Below are 14,032 nucleotides of genomic sequence, written 5' to 3' on the forward strand. Positions count from 1 at the left end.
GTCAGAACCAACCCATTGATAGCCCTAATTACAAGTGTAAATGCTACTGTTTAGAAGAAAAAAGAATTTACACGCGAACAACCCGGTGGCCCTGAGCATCCTCCCAAACAATCCAAGAGAGCTCAGCCAGGAAGAACAAAGGGCGCAGTTCAGCCTCATATAAAATATCAAAAAGTTTCAAAAGGAAATCAACAGCCCTATTACCCTCCCTGTAAATATGAACAAAAGAACAAGGAGGAGGGCATGCTCCATTCAAAAAATCCACAACTAGTTGACAGTCAGATTGTACTACAATTCTACGGAGATTCCTTTCCTTAGCATTCTTCAACCCTTTGAGAATGGCTTGTAGCTCACGAGTCACGAGATAGAATTACCACCTGACCCCTTTTCTAAAAAGCTTCGTTACATTGATTGGCAAACCAGCAATTCCGTCCGTCCAAAAGTCTATACATGCTACTGTTATATTTATACACATTGCATTGTGGGTCCCATGTATCAGGGCTATGGGACATACCAACATTATGATTTATGAGTGGGAGATCACGAGTACAGTAATAATAACATGCCAAAATGAGTAAGACTGGAAGAGAAATAGAAAATCATGAAATTGCAAAGAACAATGTAAAGAAATGTATGATTAAGTGCATGCACTAAAATGAGTAAGGGTATTTAAAATAAAGAACTAAAAATGAAGAAAATGGAAAAATTATGCTAAAGTTTAGAGATGATAGAATTTGAGATGAAGACTAGTTAAAAAAACACAGATCACTCAACTATTTACTTAAGTTCAAATTAATTCCCTTCAATAGTGTTATTGAATTGGCGATGCCAATTGGTTCAATTGGTAAGGTCTTTACTGGTTGTAGCCAAGACTTAGGGACGGAATCCTGTTGTAACCAAGGTTGGGGGGATAGGTTTACCCCTGTTTTGTAGCCCCTTGAAGCCAAAAAAAAGTCCTATCAAATTTAAAATGTAAATGGTATTAACACTTAACTACTAGAACACAAATGTCGAAGTTTGCACCCAAGCGTTCAATATGAAAGACAAATACCTTATAAATTGCACTGCATCAGCACGCCTTGTTAAAAGTTAAAACAGTACAAGTTTAAAATTTCATAGTTTTTAAGCTATCCCCTTTGTTGACATCTAAAAATAGTATTTTTTTTAGTATTTGCTAAATTCATATTAGCTTGTGTAAATGCATATTTTAATTCTTTCTTTTTCCATTTTTAACGTACACTTCATAAGTGCATTGGTAGTCTCTCTCTCTCTCTCTCTAGTATGTACTTTATTTATAGTCGTTGAATTTAATTTTGGTGTTATAATTTTGAGATTTATGTTGTTTCCTTAGAATATCCATGTGTAAGTTGATTTTTTGCCCATCTTTATATGTACTTATCATGATATTGGGCAGTCCAGACTATGAGGTGTTTGATGCTCCTTAAAAACATCAAATAGTTTGGTTCTTGCATAAAAGTAAGAAGTAATCCTTTTATGGTATATTTTAGTACGATGGTTGATTATAGAGATATGGCATATAGTGTCTTAAACTACTACTCGCATTAGATCAAGTCAGTTCGAAGCAAAACCCGGTCCATTGACAGCCCCACGGACAACCAGATGATCACACGATAGTGATTCCTTCTCAGATTCACCTTTTAAGTAATTTTATAGGAGCATTACTACAGGTCTACAACTAGGCTTGCGAAATAGCAAAATCCATTCAAGTTGGAGAAGAGATTTATTGAAAGAAAACAAGGTTAGGAAGACATGCCATTTCAGAGTTGTTTCTTTTCTGAAGAAGTCATGGAGAACAGGAGAACCACATATTAGTAGACCTGTTCACAGGCTGGGCCCATTCAAATTTTGGGAAAGGCCATGCCCTAGCCCAGCCCATGAACAGGTCTACATATTAGGCATCCAAGGATTGGACATGCCACTTTACAGGAGTTGTTTCTTTTGAGAAGAGTTGGTGTGTAAGGAGCCACCTATTGAGGAAATTCTAAGGGGACTGGGAGAGGCCGAGAGGCCCTCCCATCGAAAGCCATCCTAGAATGTTTACTTATGGTAGATATAGCATAGATAGTGCTATCAATTGTGTACTCATTCAATGATTACATATCTACATATACAAACATATATTAGAACCTGGAAAGATTGTTCTGACATTTATCATAGGCATGGTAAAATGCTGCTACCATTATAGCATAATGATGATTCTACATTATCCAAAAATAGAGAAAAAAAATATTAAGTATGGGAAATCAATCTTGAGTAGCTTTTAACTGGGCTGTCATAGGCTTTATTGTATTCTGTGTGTTCTGTGTGCAGGTTGAACTAGAAATGGTTCAAAGGTCAATAACACTCCAATCAGCTCGACAATGTTTAGGATGAAAAAAACCATCTGATCACCTGTATTTCAACAAGCAAACTTCTCAGTTTCTGAGTAGGAAAGTGATGATAAAAATTTACTTCTGGAATATGGAAAGCAGATAAGCTTAGGATACCATATGCTTGCATTTTAACATATATATATATAAGCCTAAAATTCAAACAGATTGGGTGACAAAATCCCTTCTCAAGGTCAATTTCATAGAAAAACTTCAAAATAAATGGAACTAACAATTTGGAGAGCCAGCTTCAGAACTGAATTAATTATGCAAACAGAAAAATAGTTGTATTATTTTCAAGGAATTAGGTGAACCAACATTGCAAAATTCAACAAATGGTAATAGTGTTTTCTTCCCAAGGCATTCCAATTGATAGATTGTCTAATAATTGATTTGATGCTTTAGCTCAAGTGAAAACTTGGCTGATCCCTTGACCAAGGGTTTACCTAGAGTGTTGGTAAGAATGACAATAAAAGAGATGGGGCTGAAAGCCTGAAACCATTTATGTAATCACCGTAATGGTAAACCTAAACTAGAAAATTGCTAGTCTCAGGTTTAATGGGCAACAAGAAGTTACTTTTACGCGGTTGTTAACACTGAAATTGAGAGCTCCCATCAAACATATATATATATATATATATATACAATCAGTGTTGTCCATTATGGAAAGAGGTTGAGTAAAACTCTTGATGAAATTCTGAAGTGTTTCAAGTAATGGAGACATAATAGAATTTCACATATGTGAACATAGAAATGGGGTTGCATTTTATGAGAATTTGGGTTTCACTCTTGAGATCGTTCATGAAATCAAGAAAGCAGCACATGGCCATAAAGTATCGAGCAAAATTTTGAAACCCTTGTAAAGACAGGGTGTTATTATGTGTATAGTGTTTCCAATCAATCTTAAGAGTAATTGGTTAAAGGTTTATCACTACTAACTTTGGCAAGACTTTGAAATACATATACCAATTGAATGTTTAAGTTGAAAACACATGCACCTAGGTGGTCTGCGTAGGGGTGTTACAGGTGTTTTTGCGAATCCCACAATAAAGGTGTGAATCCAAGTGAGAAACCAACTGCAAAATTGCGAATCTAGACTTGAATTCGAGTGCGATTAAAGATTCATATGTGAATTTTGTTGAGACCATATTCAAGTTTCAAATCCAGCTGCAAATCTCACAATGGAGTTTGCACAAGTTCGCATAGGGATGTCGTGGGACACATTGGATAGGCTAAATAATAACTCTTATTTTTTACTTTTTGTGGACCAACTTTACATGTAAAATATTAGAGAGAACAAGGCCAGAGGCAAGGGATATAATTCTTCAACTAGCAACAAAAGAGAAGGAACCATATGCCAATCTCACCTTATCCCTTCCAGATAACAACTGATATGAAAAGAAAAAGGTAAGCTTACCAAATATATGGCTGGAAGCTCCAAAGTCAATGATCCAGGATTTTGTTTTTGAGAGGAAGGTTAAGTAATTTATTAATAAATAAAGCCAGATCACAAAAAAGCCTTTGTACAATGAGAAGCTGTACAGTAGGAAATCTGATATCCACAAAATTCCAACCCACCAAAAGACCAACAAAACTAAACTCTCCTTAGTCCTTACAAATAGGAAGTCTGAATCAAAAAAGGACGACATATGCGGATATGCCTATTTTTTAATAATTGGTTAGCTGCCAACAGGAGTGTATCATCCTCAAAATTCTGTTATAAACTTCTTTTGGAGCTTGCCTTCCTTCAAATAATTTGCTGTTTCTTTCACCCCATATTGCCCAAAAAACTGCTGCAGGAAGAATACTCCATGCTACCTCTCCCGTCTTGGATAGACCTCCAAGTTCCCAAGCTGCTATAAATGATTTCACATCAGCTGAGAAGCACATCTTAACACCAAACAGATTCAGCACTCTCATCCAAATCCAATGGGTGAAGTTACAGTGAATCAGTAAGTGACTGGAGGATTCCACAGATCCACCACATAGGATGCAGCCCAAGTCTTCCACCTCTAAACCTCTTCTGACTAAATTATCTTTTGTCAAAATCTTATCCAGAATTGCTGACCAAACAAAGAAAGCCAGCTTAGAGGGAACCAATCTTATCCAAATTTTGTCACTAGGGAAGTCAGAAGGCTCCCCCCTAGACAGGTTTTGGGAGAAGGATTTCACAGAGAAGGTTCTTGATTTCTTGAAGAGCCATTTCCTCTTGTCCCTTCCTACTCCCTCTACCTTTGCTTCATCCAATACTTGAAATAACCTTACCAAAGAAGTCACCTCCCCGTCATTCAAAATTTCTCCTAAAATGGGGATTCCATATACACAGTCCATTTTGTTTTTCCAAATAATCAGCTGCAGATGCATCCTTATTCACCGAGATCTCAAAAAGATCAGGAAACATAGTCATTAAAGGGACATCTCCGCACCAAAAATCTTTCCAAAACATCACCCTGAGGCCATTTCAAACCTCATATTTGATTCCCTTCATAAACTGTTGTTGGACTTTTTGAATTGCCTTCCATACAAAGCATCCATAAGATGTTCTGACTTCTTCAGCATCCCATTCTCTTCTACTCAACCCATATTTGGCCACTATTAATCTTCTACACAGGCTATTTGGTTGTTCATTAAATCTCCATAACCACTTACCACGCATGGCTGTGCTGATGTTTTCACGGGTCTGATCCCCAAACCCCCATTCTTCTTGTAGCTGCAGATTCTTGCCCAGTTAACTAAGTGACATTTTGACTCCTTCCAACCCCTCCAGAGAAAATCCCTCATCTTCTTTTCTAACACCGCTGCCCACCTGGCTGGAATTGGGAATAGAGACAAGTAGAAAACAAGGAAGGATGACAATATACTTTTGATTAAAGTTACTTTGCCCCCTTTGGATAAGTATTTGGTCTTCCACGAAGCCAATTTTTCTGTTCACTTTCTCTATGATGGGGTCCCAAATAGCCTTGGACTTGTAGTTTTCACCCAACGGCATGCGATATTTCATTGGGAGCTTTCCCACTTTGCATCCCCAATCCTCTGCCCATACCTCCAGGTTTGAGACCTCCCCAGCAGCCATTATTTCACTCTTTGATATATTGATGTAGTTAAAATACAGCTTTGTTTTAGGGCTATTTTAGTCTTTTCCCTTCTTTAAATCAGTGTTTTTTTGTCTCCATCCTCAAACATTTGTTTACAGGGGTAATAGTGTAGTTTTACCTTTTATTATGATTTAAACATTCTGGGCGGCAGTTCTCTTCTTCAATAGAAACTGTATAGCCCTATTCTGTTCGACCTTTCTTCTCCTCTTCTTCTTCATCTCTTCTCCTTCTAGGCTCATACCAGGAGCCTTCTTTTTATTTATTTAATTAAATACATGCTTGATAACATGGTATCAGAGCCTGGTTGATCGATTTTCCTGACTGCATTAGTGAAGGATGCCTGCAACTGGTTTGGCTGAGTTTTTATACCAATACGAGAAGAAAGGAAGGGGAAGAACCTAAAAGGACTGATCGCCCAGAAGGTTTAGAGGCTTCTATGCCTCAACCTGCATCGTTGGTCGACTGTTTGATGGTGGTTTAGACTCCCTCTATTCGGCAGTTAGGGACTGTGAATGTCAAGTTCGGCTGATTGTTGGTTGTGGTTGATGTGTTTGGTGGGTTATTTTCTAGGAATCGGGAGGTTGGTTGACTCGTAGGAGATGTTTTTATGCTGATGTTCCAGGTTTAGGGGTTGCGGCAATGCTGTTGAAGTTTTAAAAACAATAGTCAAGTCGGTTGAATGCTGTTGTTGAGTCGGGAAGGTATTCATCTAGGGAGAGTGTTGCAGAAGTAACTAATGGCTACCTTTGGCAGTGAATACAAAACTAGTGTGATGGTACAACCTGATTTCATGGTTGTTCAAATGACATCGGTTAAACTTAATGGTACCAACTACGTACCATGGGCAAAGTCGGTGGAGGTAAATTTGACGGCAAGAGGAAAGCTAAAATATATTAAAGAAAACAAATAAGACCCAGGAGCTGCAGGGTATGATGATGGGATCCAGGAGAATGCACAGATTATGACATGTCTTTGTATTAGTATGGAACCTCATATCAGCGTGAACCTGATGTTCTTTGACACTGCAAAAGAAATTTGAGAACATGCTAAGCAGTTGTATTCTAGACAAGATAATGTAACTAGAATCTATCAATTGTATCAAGAGTATTTTCAATTACAGCAAGGTGATAGGAGGGTGGAAGAGTACTATGCTTGCTTGAAGAGTTTGCGGAATGAATTGGATTCGTATCAACCTTTTTCGATTGATTTCAAAGTGCAAAAACTACAAAGAGATCAGTTGGATGTGGCACACTTACTTTTTGGATTGAGGTCTGAATTTGAACCAGTGCGTGCCCGGATTTTAGGTAGCAGTGACATACCTACATTATCAAAAGTCTTCTCCAGAGTAAGAAGGGTTATTAGTCCAAATACAGATAGCTCTCCAGTATTAGAGAAGTCGGCCCTAGCTGCAACCAGAGGTGGTAGAGGTGGCTCACGTGGTAGAAGTAGCTATCCCAAAGGTAGTAACCGTGGTGTGAGAGGTCTCAATGGTGGTAGAGATGGGAATTTTAGAGATCGTGGTGTCAATATTGTTGGTCGAGGAATGATCAAAGAATGCAGCTATTGTGGACGGGAAGGGCACACTATGAACTATTGTTATGATCTGCAAGGCCCACCTTCTACTTGGGCCAATCATGCTACTGTAGAAGGAGATAGTGGTACTACAAGAGATGGCTTCACTACTTTAGGTACTGGGAAGGAAAAGGAAATGGTTTCCATCACCCAAGAAGAGTGAAAAACTTCGTCAATCTTTTTCTTCTTTCGGTAATACTACAACTCTTGCAAAGTCAGGTACAACATGTCTTGTTTCTTCCTTTAAACCATGAATTATTGATTCTAAGGCCTCAGATCATATAACTGGGTCCTCAGACCTGTTTTCATCTTTATCCCCTCCCTTTATCGCTCAATCGGTTACTCTGGATGATGGTACTACATCCCGTGTTTCTGGTACCGGTGATGTTTCTTTACATTCTGATTTTACTTTACCGTCTGTCCTATATGTTCCTAAATTTCCCTTTAGTCTTATGTCTGTTACTAAGTTGACAAAATCTTTGAATTTCTCTATCTCATTCTTTCTGTCCTATTGCATTTTTCAAGATCTTAAGATGGGGAAGATGATTGGTGGCAGGCATGAAGCTGGAGGGTTATATTATCTTGATGGTGGTGGGTTAAAAACAACTCTTCATTCTTCTATTATACCGTTGCAATGGCACTATCGGATGGGTCACCCTTCTCTTCCAGCTCTCAAGAGTTGTTCCAGAGGTTGTATGTTCGTGAGTTACAATGTGAAACTTGTCAGCTTACTAAACATGATCATGTCTCTTTTATCCCTCTTTGAGAACCCCTTTACTCCAATCTTTGAGTTTTTGCTTTAGGCTTTTTAGTTTTTTACTCAAAATGTGACTGGCAGTCCCTTAAAAAACAATCTCATCCCACCACCCTGTTACTAGCTCTAAGAAGCCTGGTTCTTCAAACCAGCAATGCTCAAATCTGAATGGAGGTCAACTTCTCCTTATGCCTCCACAATCTAACAAAATAGGAGAATGATCTGATAGAGATCTAGGAAGGGCCTGTAGTGATAAATTTGAAAAGTAGACCCCCCAATCTGTAGAGACAACAAATCTGTCTAATTTGACTAAGGTTGCTTCTTCCTGATTGTTCGACCATGTATACTTTCCTCCTAATAACAGCAGATCCATCATCTCCCACCTTCTCATAAAATCAGCCAAACCCCTCATTCCCCTCCTGTTTTCTCTAGTCCCCTTCTTTTCGTGAGAGAATCTGATTGTGTTGAAGTCTCCCTCGATTACCCAAGGACTATTCCATTTCCTTCTCACCTCATCCAGTTCTTCCAAAAGCAATCCCTCAACCCCTTTTCATTTGGACCATACACCGCAGTTAGGACCTAATCCCAATCGATGTCCACCGCCTGAAGTAATAAAGACACTGAGAATTGCCCTATGAGTCTGTCTTTCACTGCCACCACATCCATGTCCCATGCCACCAAAATCCCCCAAACGTCCCACAAGCTGGTAGGGACACCCAATTACAACTGCGCTCCGCCCACACACTTCTGACCACTGATTGATTTAATCTCTCCATCTTCTTTTCCTGAATATTCCCAGATCCCACTTCTTTAAGAAAGCAATGGCCACCACTCTTCTTTTACCTGAGTTCAGACCCCTAATGTTCCATAATACTATTTTCAACGACTCCACCTATACACCAAAATAAAGATTCTATGTGCATGTACTGCCAAAAGCAATCCACCTCACTTTTCACCTCCCCTTAGGCACCTTCTTACCCTTACTCGCACTGCCGGCCTACTCGTTCAAGCCCCATGCCAATCTGAATAGTTCTTTCTCTGTTCTTTGTCCTTTTCTTCCTTTCTCCTCCAAAACTTTTCTCTCAATTTCCATCAAGTACTCCTTTGTTATCGCTTCTAAGCCCTTCATCAAAACCCCCAAGAAATCACCGATGTTCAGAAGTTCAGAAAGAACCCAGCTTGAAACTTCCAGTTGAGTATTACCTGCATCTCCTGCTATTGAAGACTTTTGTAACACCTGATTGAACATGTTCCACTCCTCCATCTCCTCTACTGGAATCACCGCTAGCGGATGAACCACTTCTTCGAGACTTACACTTCATCTACATGCTCCCTTGGGCTTCTGCGGCTTGTGTTCCCCTTCTTATAGTTGTCGCCAATGACTGCCTTGGAGATTTCCAGCATCTCTCGATCCCCAATCTCCCTGGCACTCCCCTGTAACCCCTTGTACACCGCTCCTTTCCTCTGTTTCACATGCGAAACTAATCTCCCTCTCTCCCCTTTGAGTTATAACAATCCCTTTGGTCGATTGAACCGCCTGGTTTGATCCTGGTCCATCCTGGGCCCGTTCAACTTGATCCTATGAGGTCGGGCTTGGGCTTGGTGTAGATGACACTGTAGTCTCTTCTTTATCAAAGTGCTCAGGGGACACCACCTCAGCACCGTCAGAATTTGCCTCTAGCGGCTCCTCCAAAGGTATATTTATCATTCATCAAAGATCTTGAGTGTCTTTTGCGACGTCGACATTTGGCTTTACTTCTTCCTCTCCAATGGCCACGATCAACCCATCTCCCTTCCAATTTTTCACAGCATTTATCTATAACCTTCTCACACAACTCCTCTAAATTCAAAATTTGAAATAGATTTTTCGAAAACCACTAATCGCCCTCTGACACCTTTTCACCTATCTTTTCAGATTGATCGAAAAGACCCCCTCGGTCTTCCCCCTCTGTCCTCCTCTTGACCCCAACGATTCAGCTACTACTACGTACACTAAGGACTTCTTACTCCATCTCCAACGTCGACCCTTTTTCCTTCTCTGATCAGCCACTCGATAGTTTTGCCTCTCAGTTTTAGACTCACTTTGGCAATGATATCTACGCCTACGAGAGCCTTCTTGATCAACCAACTCTCTGCTACCACCACATCTCTTGCCCACTCGATAGTTTTGCCTTTCAGTTTTAGACTCACTTTGGCAATGATATCTACGCCTACGAGAGCCTTCTTGATCAACCAACTCTCTGCTACCACCACATCTCTTGCTTCGTCTGGCTTCCTTCGTCGTTCCATGAATATTTCTGGCCACAAAGTCACCACTCTCCTCCTTCCACTATATTGACTGTTGAAGGGGGGTATCCATTCCAACGCACCTTAATCCTAATCCACTCTGCTGTTTCTTTTGCTTCCCTTGAGTTGTCCATTCCGACATAGCCACCGCAAAGTTCACCTACTTGACAAACCACCGCCTCACTCCATAGTTGCAGAGGTAGGTCGACAATTTTCACCCAGTACTCCTCACCTTCCTTTGGGAGTTTACCCTGCCCTTCAGCAAACAATTCCCAGGGCACCAGATGCATGACCACCCCATCAACATTTCTTGCCCTTGTTCTCCACACCCTCTCCGCTTCTTCCTCTGAGGGTAGAATTAAGAGGTACTTTTTGTCATGCAGCTTCCTGACCCTTACTCCAAACTCCACTCTCTACTTCCTCACTGCCCATTGTTGTAACCAGACCACCGAATTCGAAATTTCCACCGTTCCAACCAGACAAGCCTTCAAAAACTCCCTCCTCTTCTCTTCCCTTGTCCCACTAACTTCTACGAAGAAATTCTTTCTTCCCACTTTCAGCACCGCCTCCCCTTCCTTTGTCCAGTCAAGACCTTTTTTGCCTTCTCTAGGAAAGAGCTTGAGGTCCTACTCTTCTCTTCCTTCCTCCCCTTCTCCCCTACGCCCCTGGAAACTCCCAGCGGTTGGGAGTAAGATCTCCACCCACTCCGTTCTCCTACACATTCTGGCTTGCCCCTCCGTAGAGAGACTCTCCTCTGTTTCTCACTATTTCTACCTCTATTGTTGCCCGTCATGGCTGTTCTGTTTCTTATCATCGTCGGTCAAATGTCAACTCTGCCGGTTAACTGATGTGTTTAGTGATGTTTCTATTCATTATTATGACTTCTATATTAATCATCACTAATTAAACTCAATGATCCAGAAACCACTAGGAACAAAGGAACCATGAAAGTGTGGTTACCTAGAGAAGCTGCAAAAGAAGCTGAGGGAGCATTAGGATTTCCCTCTAAGTTACAAAGAACCCTACTAAACTGCTCTAACTGATCACATTTGGAACTAATAGATTTTCCCAAGGTACGAAACACTGAGTAGGTATAATAGGAACTGGAGGAGTCTGCTCATCATGTGCAGGTATAACGGCTGCTGCATTAGCTGAAGTAGGCTTCTTCTTATGATAGTTCTGGTTAGGCCTTTTCTGATACTGATTCTAATTTTGAAGCATCATGGGTTTACCCACCAAATCCCAACAAGTTTCCTTAATGTGACAATTTGAGTGCACTACAAATTGTCTTTGTCATCCTCCTCTATCCTTTTTGATGGTTCACCTTTCTTCACAACTCCTTTGCAGCTAACGCCACTGCCTCAGTGCCTCCCCCTTGGACAAATTCATATCCTTGCAAACTTGGCAATTCTTTACTACCTAATATCTGAATTCTGATGGGCTCATATCCTTGTAACAAATGGCGATGCTTCTGTGACTGTCATTTGGACTCAGCAACAAATATCTGTAGTCAAGATATGAATTCATATCCTTGGACAAATATCGAGGACCTAGGTGACACTCCAGTGTGTCCAAGGGGGAGCTTCTCTAGGTGATCCAAGAATTGCCAAGATATGAATTCTGATGGGCTCATATCCTTGTAACAGATCGCCATTTGTTACCTAGAGAAGTTCCCCTTGGACAAATTCGTATCCTTGTAAACTTGGCAATTCTTTACTACCTAATATCTGAATTCTGCGGTTCGCATTCAGTTAGATGAGGGGGGCAGAAATCCCACAAAACCTCAACCAGATAACAGTCACTGATTTCCCAGAAGGAGGCGACAATCCAGAAGAATAACTAGCAACTTGCTTTTGTCCCAGAGGAAGGAAGCACCATGGAGGTATCACCAATAGCAATGGTGATGACTGATGAAGGTAGAGAGAAGGAGGAGACTGATCAGCTTTCAAAGTCGAAAGGGAATAGTAATCCTCAAAGCAACAAAGGAGATAAGGCTAAGGATAACCCCAACACATTGATGATTAACAACAGAGATGTAACCCCGGCAGGAGAGCAAAGAGGTAAGTCAACTAATTACTAATACTTCTTCATCTTGGGTGACCTCAAAACTTTTGGGGTTGGGTAAGTTTTTGGGGGTATCTGTGGAGGGTTTGGAGGCAGAAACAACTAGTTACCTTGAAGGAGTGCAGCAAAGAATCTTAATGGAAAGAGGAAAATTAGCGGCTAGAAAAGGGGGGGATTCTTCAAAAGAGAATAGGGAGTTGATGAGGTTGACGTGGGGTTTAAATGACAAGGCAGGGAGCTGTGAAGGAATGGCAAGGGGCCAGAAATAATAGGCTGGTGTAGAATAACTCTTTTTTTTTCTTAAGTTGTTATGGAGCTGAAAATATTATCATGGAATGTTAGGGGTCTAGGGTTGGGAAGAAGGCTGATGGTGAGTGATACGCTCAAAAGATCAAATTCCCTCTTTGTTTTGTTGCAAAAAACTAAGGTGGAAAAAATGGATGAGGGGGTTGTTCGGAGTATTTGGGAAGATGGAGAAGTCAAGTGGAGGGCTAAGCCGACTATAGGCACTGCAGGGGGTCTGTTAACTCTCTGGAACCCTATCGGCTGTAACATCATTTCTCACAGAGTGGGGCAGTTCTCAATCTCAGTGGTTGTGGAGCTTTCGGATTGAAGCAGGTCCAAATTTCAAATGTGTATGGTCCAACAGATTCTAGTTTGCAGACTTCTTTTTGGGAGGAAGTGGCTGATATGAGAGAAACCTTTACTTGTCCTTGGGTCATCGGGGGTGACTTTAATGCTATTTTATCCACTGAAGAAAAAAAAAATACAAGATGCAGAAGAACTAGAGTGATGAACCTGATTGCTGATTTCATAAATAATTTTGACCTTATGGATCTCCCTCTAGTGGGAGGGGAGCTCAGTATACTTGGACCATCAATCAGGAATCCCCAACGTTGGTCAGGCGGGATAGATTCCTAGTTTCTTCAAACTGGGATGAGCTATTTCTGGATTTGAGGCAAGTAGCTCTTCCCAGGCCTGTTTCTGACCATGTTCCTATTTAGCTCATTTGTGGGGATCAGGAGAAATTGAAAACTCCCTTCAAATTGGAGAATGCTTGGTTTGAAGAAGAAATTTTCATTTCTTTGTTGACTTCAGTATGGGGGGAAGATCTACAGGCTGAAGGTACTAGTTCCTATATATTCACAAAGAAAATGAGAGAGCAATTAAGGAAAATGTCAAAATCTGGAAACTTGAAAATAGTCTTGGGATGGAAACTGAGAAAACAGCTTTGCTGAAGGTTATTGAAGAAATTGACAGGGCTGAAGAGGCAGGTCCAATTTCAGCAGACTTGAGACAGAAAAGAATACAGGCAAAGGCAGATTTTGATAAGTTGGCAACTAAAGAAGAAATCAAATGGAGGCAGAGAGCAAAAGTGGCTTAACTGAGGTTGTGTGATAAAAACACAAACTTTTTTCACAAATTGGCTAATGCACGGAGAAGGATTGCTTCAATAAGCAAACTGGATTGGGTTGGAAGAGTGAGAGAATCAATACCTGAAATAAAAATGCTAGCCACGGCTTTCTATAAAAACCTTTACAAAGAAAACTGGGCCAGAAGACCTTTCCCTTCAAATTTGCCTTTTAAGCAGCTGAGTCTTGATCAATCTATGTTCCTTGAGACACCGTTTACTAAAGAGAAAATTAAAACAAAAATCCAAAACATGGAGGTTGAGAAGTCTCCCAGACCTGATGGTCTTACTAAACTTTTCTATATCAAATGTTGGGATGTGATTAAACAAGATATTCTGAAAGTCTTATAGGATTTCCGTTGCAATACTTCCTTGCAAAGAAGCCCTTAATACCACTTTTGTGATCCTATTGCTCGAAAATTGAAGGGGCCATACCTTAGAGACCTCAGACCAATTAGTC

At 40.5% G+C, this 14,032-nt stretch overlaps 1 protein-coding gene across 6 annotated transcripts in view; it reads right to left on the reverse strand.

Annotated features, from left to right (window-relative positions):
• Positions 1–2,111: 2,111 nt before the first annotated feature.
• Positions 2,112–14,032, reverse strand: part of LOC148845669 (protein ZINC INDUCED FACILITATOR-LIKE 1-like) — a 102,752-nt gene continuing 90,831 nt past the window's right edge. For all 6 annotated transcript variants that reach the window (XM_088954328.1, XM_088954326.1, XM_088954327.1 and 3 more), the window contains one exon: positions 2,112–2,412. In XM_088954328.1, coding sequence (XP_088810454.1) covers positions 2,303–2,412 — 110 coding nt within the window. In that variant the 3' untranslated portion in view covers positions 2,112–2,302. The remainder of the gene's footprint in view (positions 2,413–14,032) is intronic.

This window comes from Nelumbo lutea, chromosome 7 (assembly GCF_056320005.1).
Source record: "Nelumbo lutea isolate HS-2025 chromosome 7, American lotus-T2T, whole genome shotgun sequence".
NCBI classification, from domain to species: Eukaryota; Viridiplantae; Streptophyta; class Magnoliopsida; order Proteales; family Nelumbonaceae; genus Nelumbo; species Nelumbo lutea.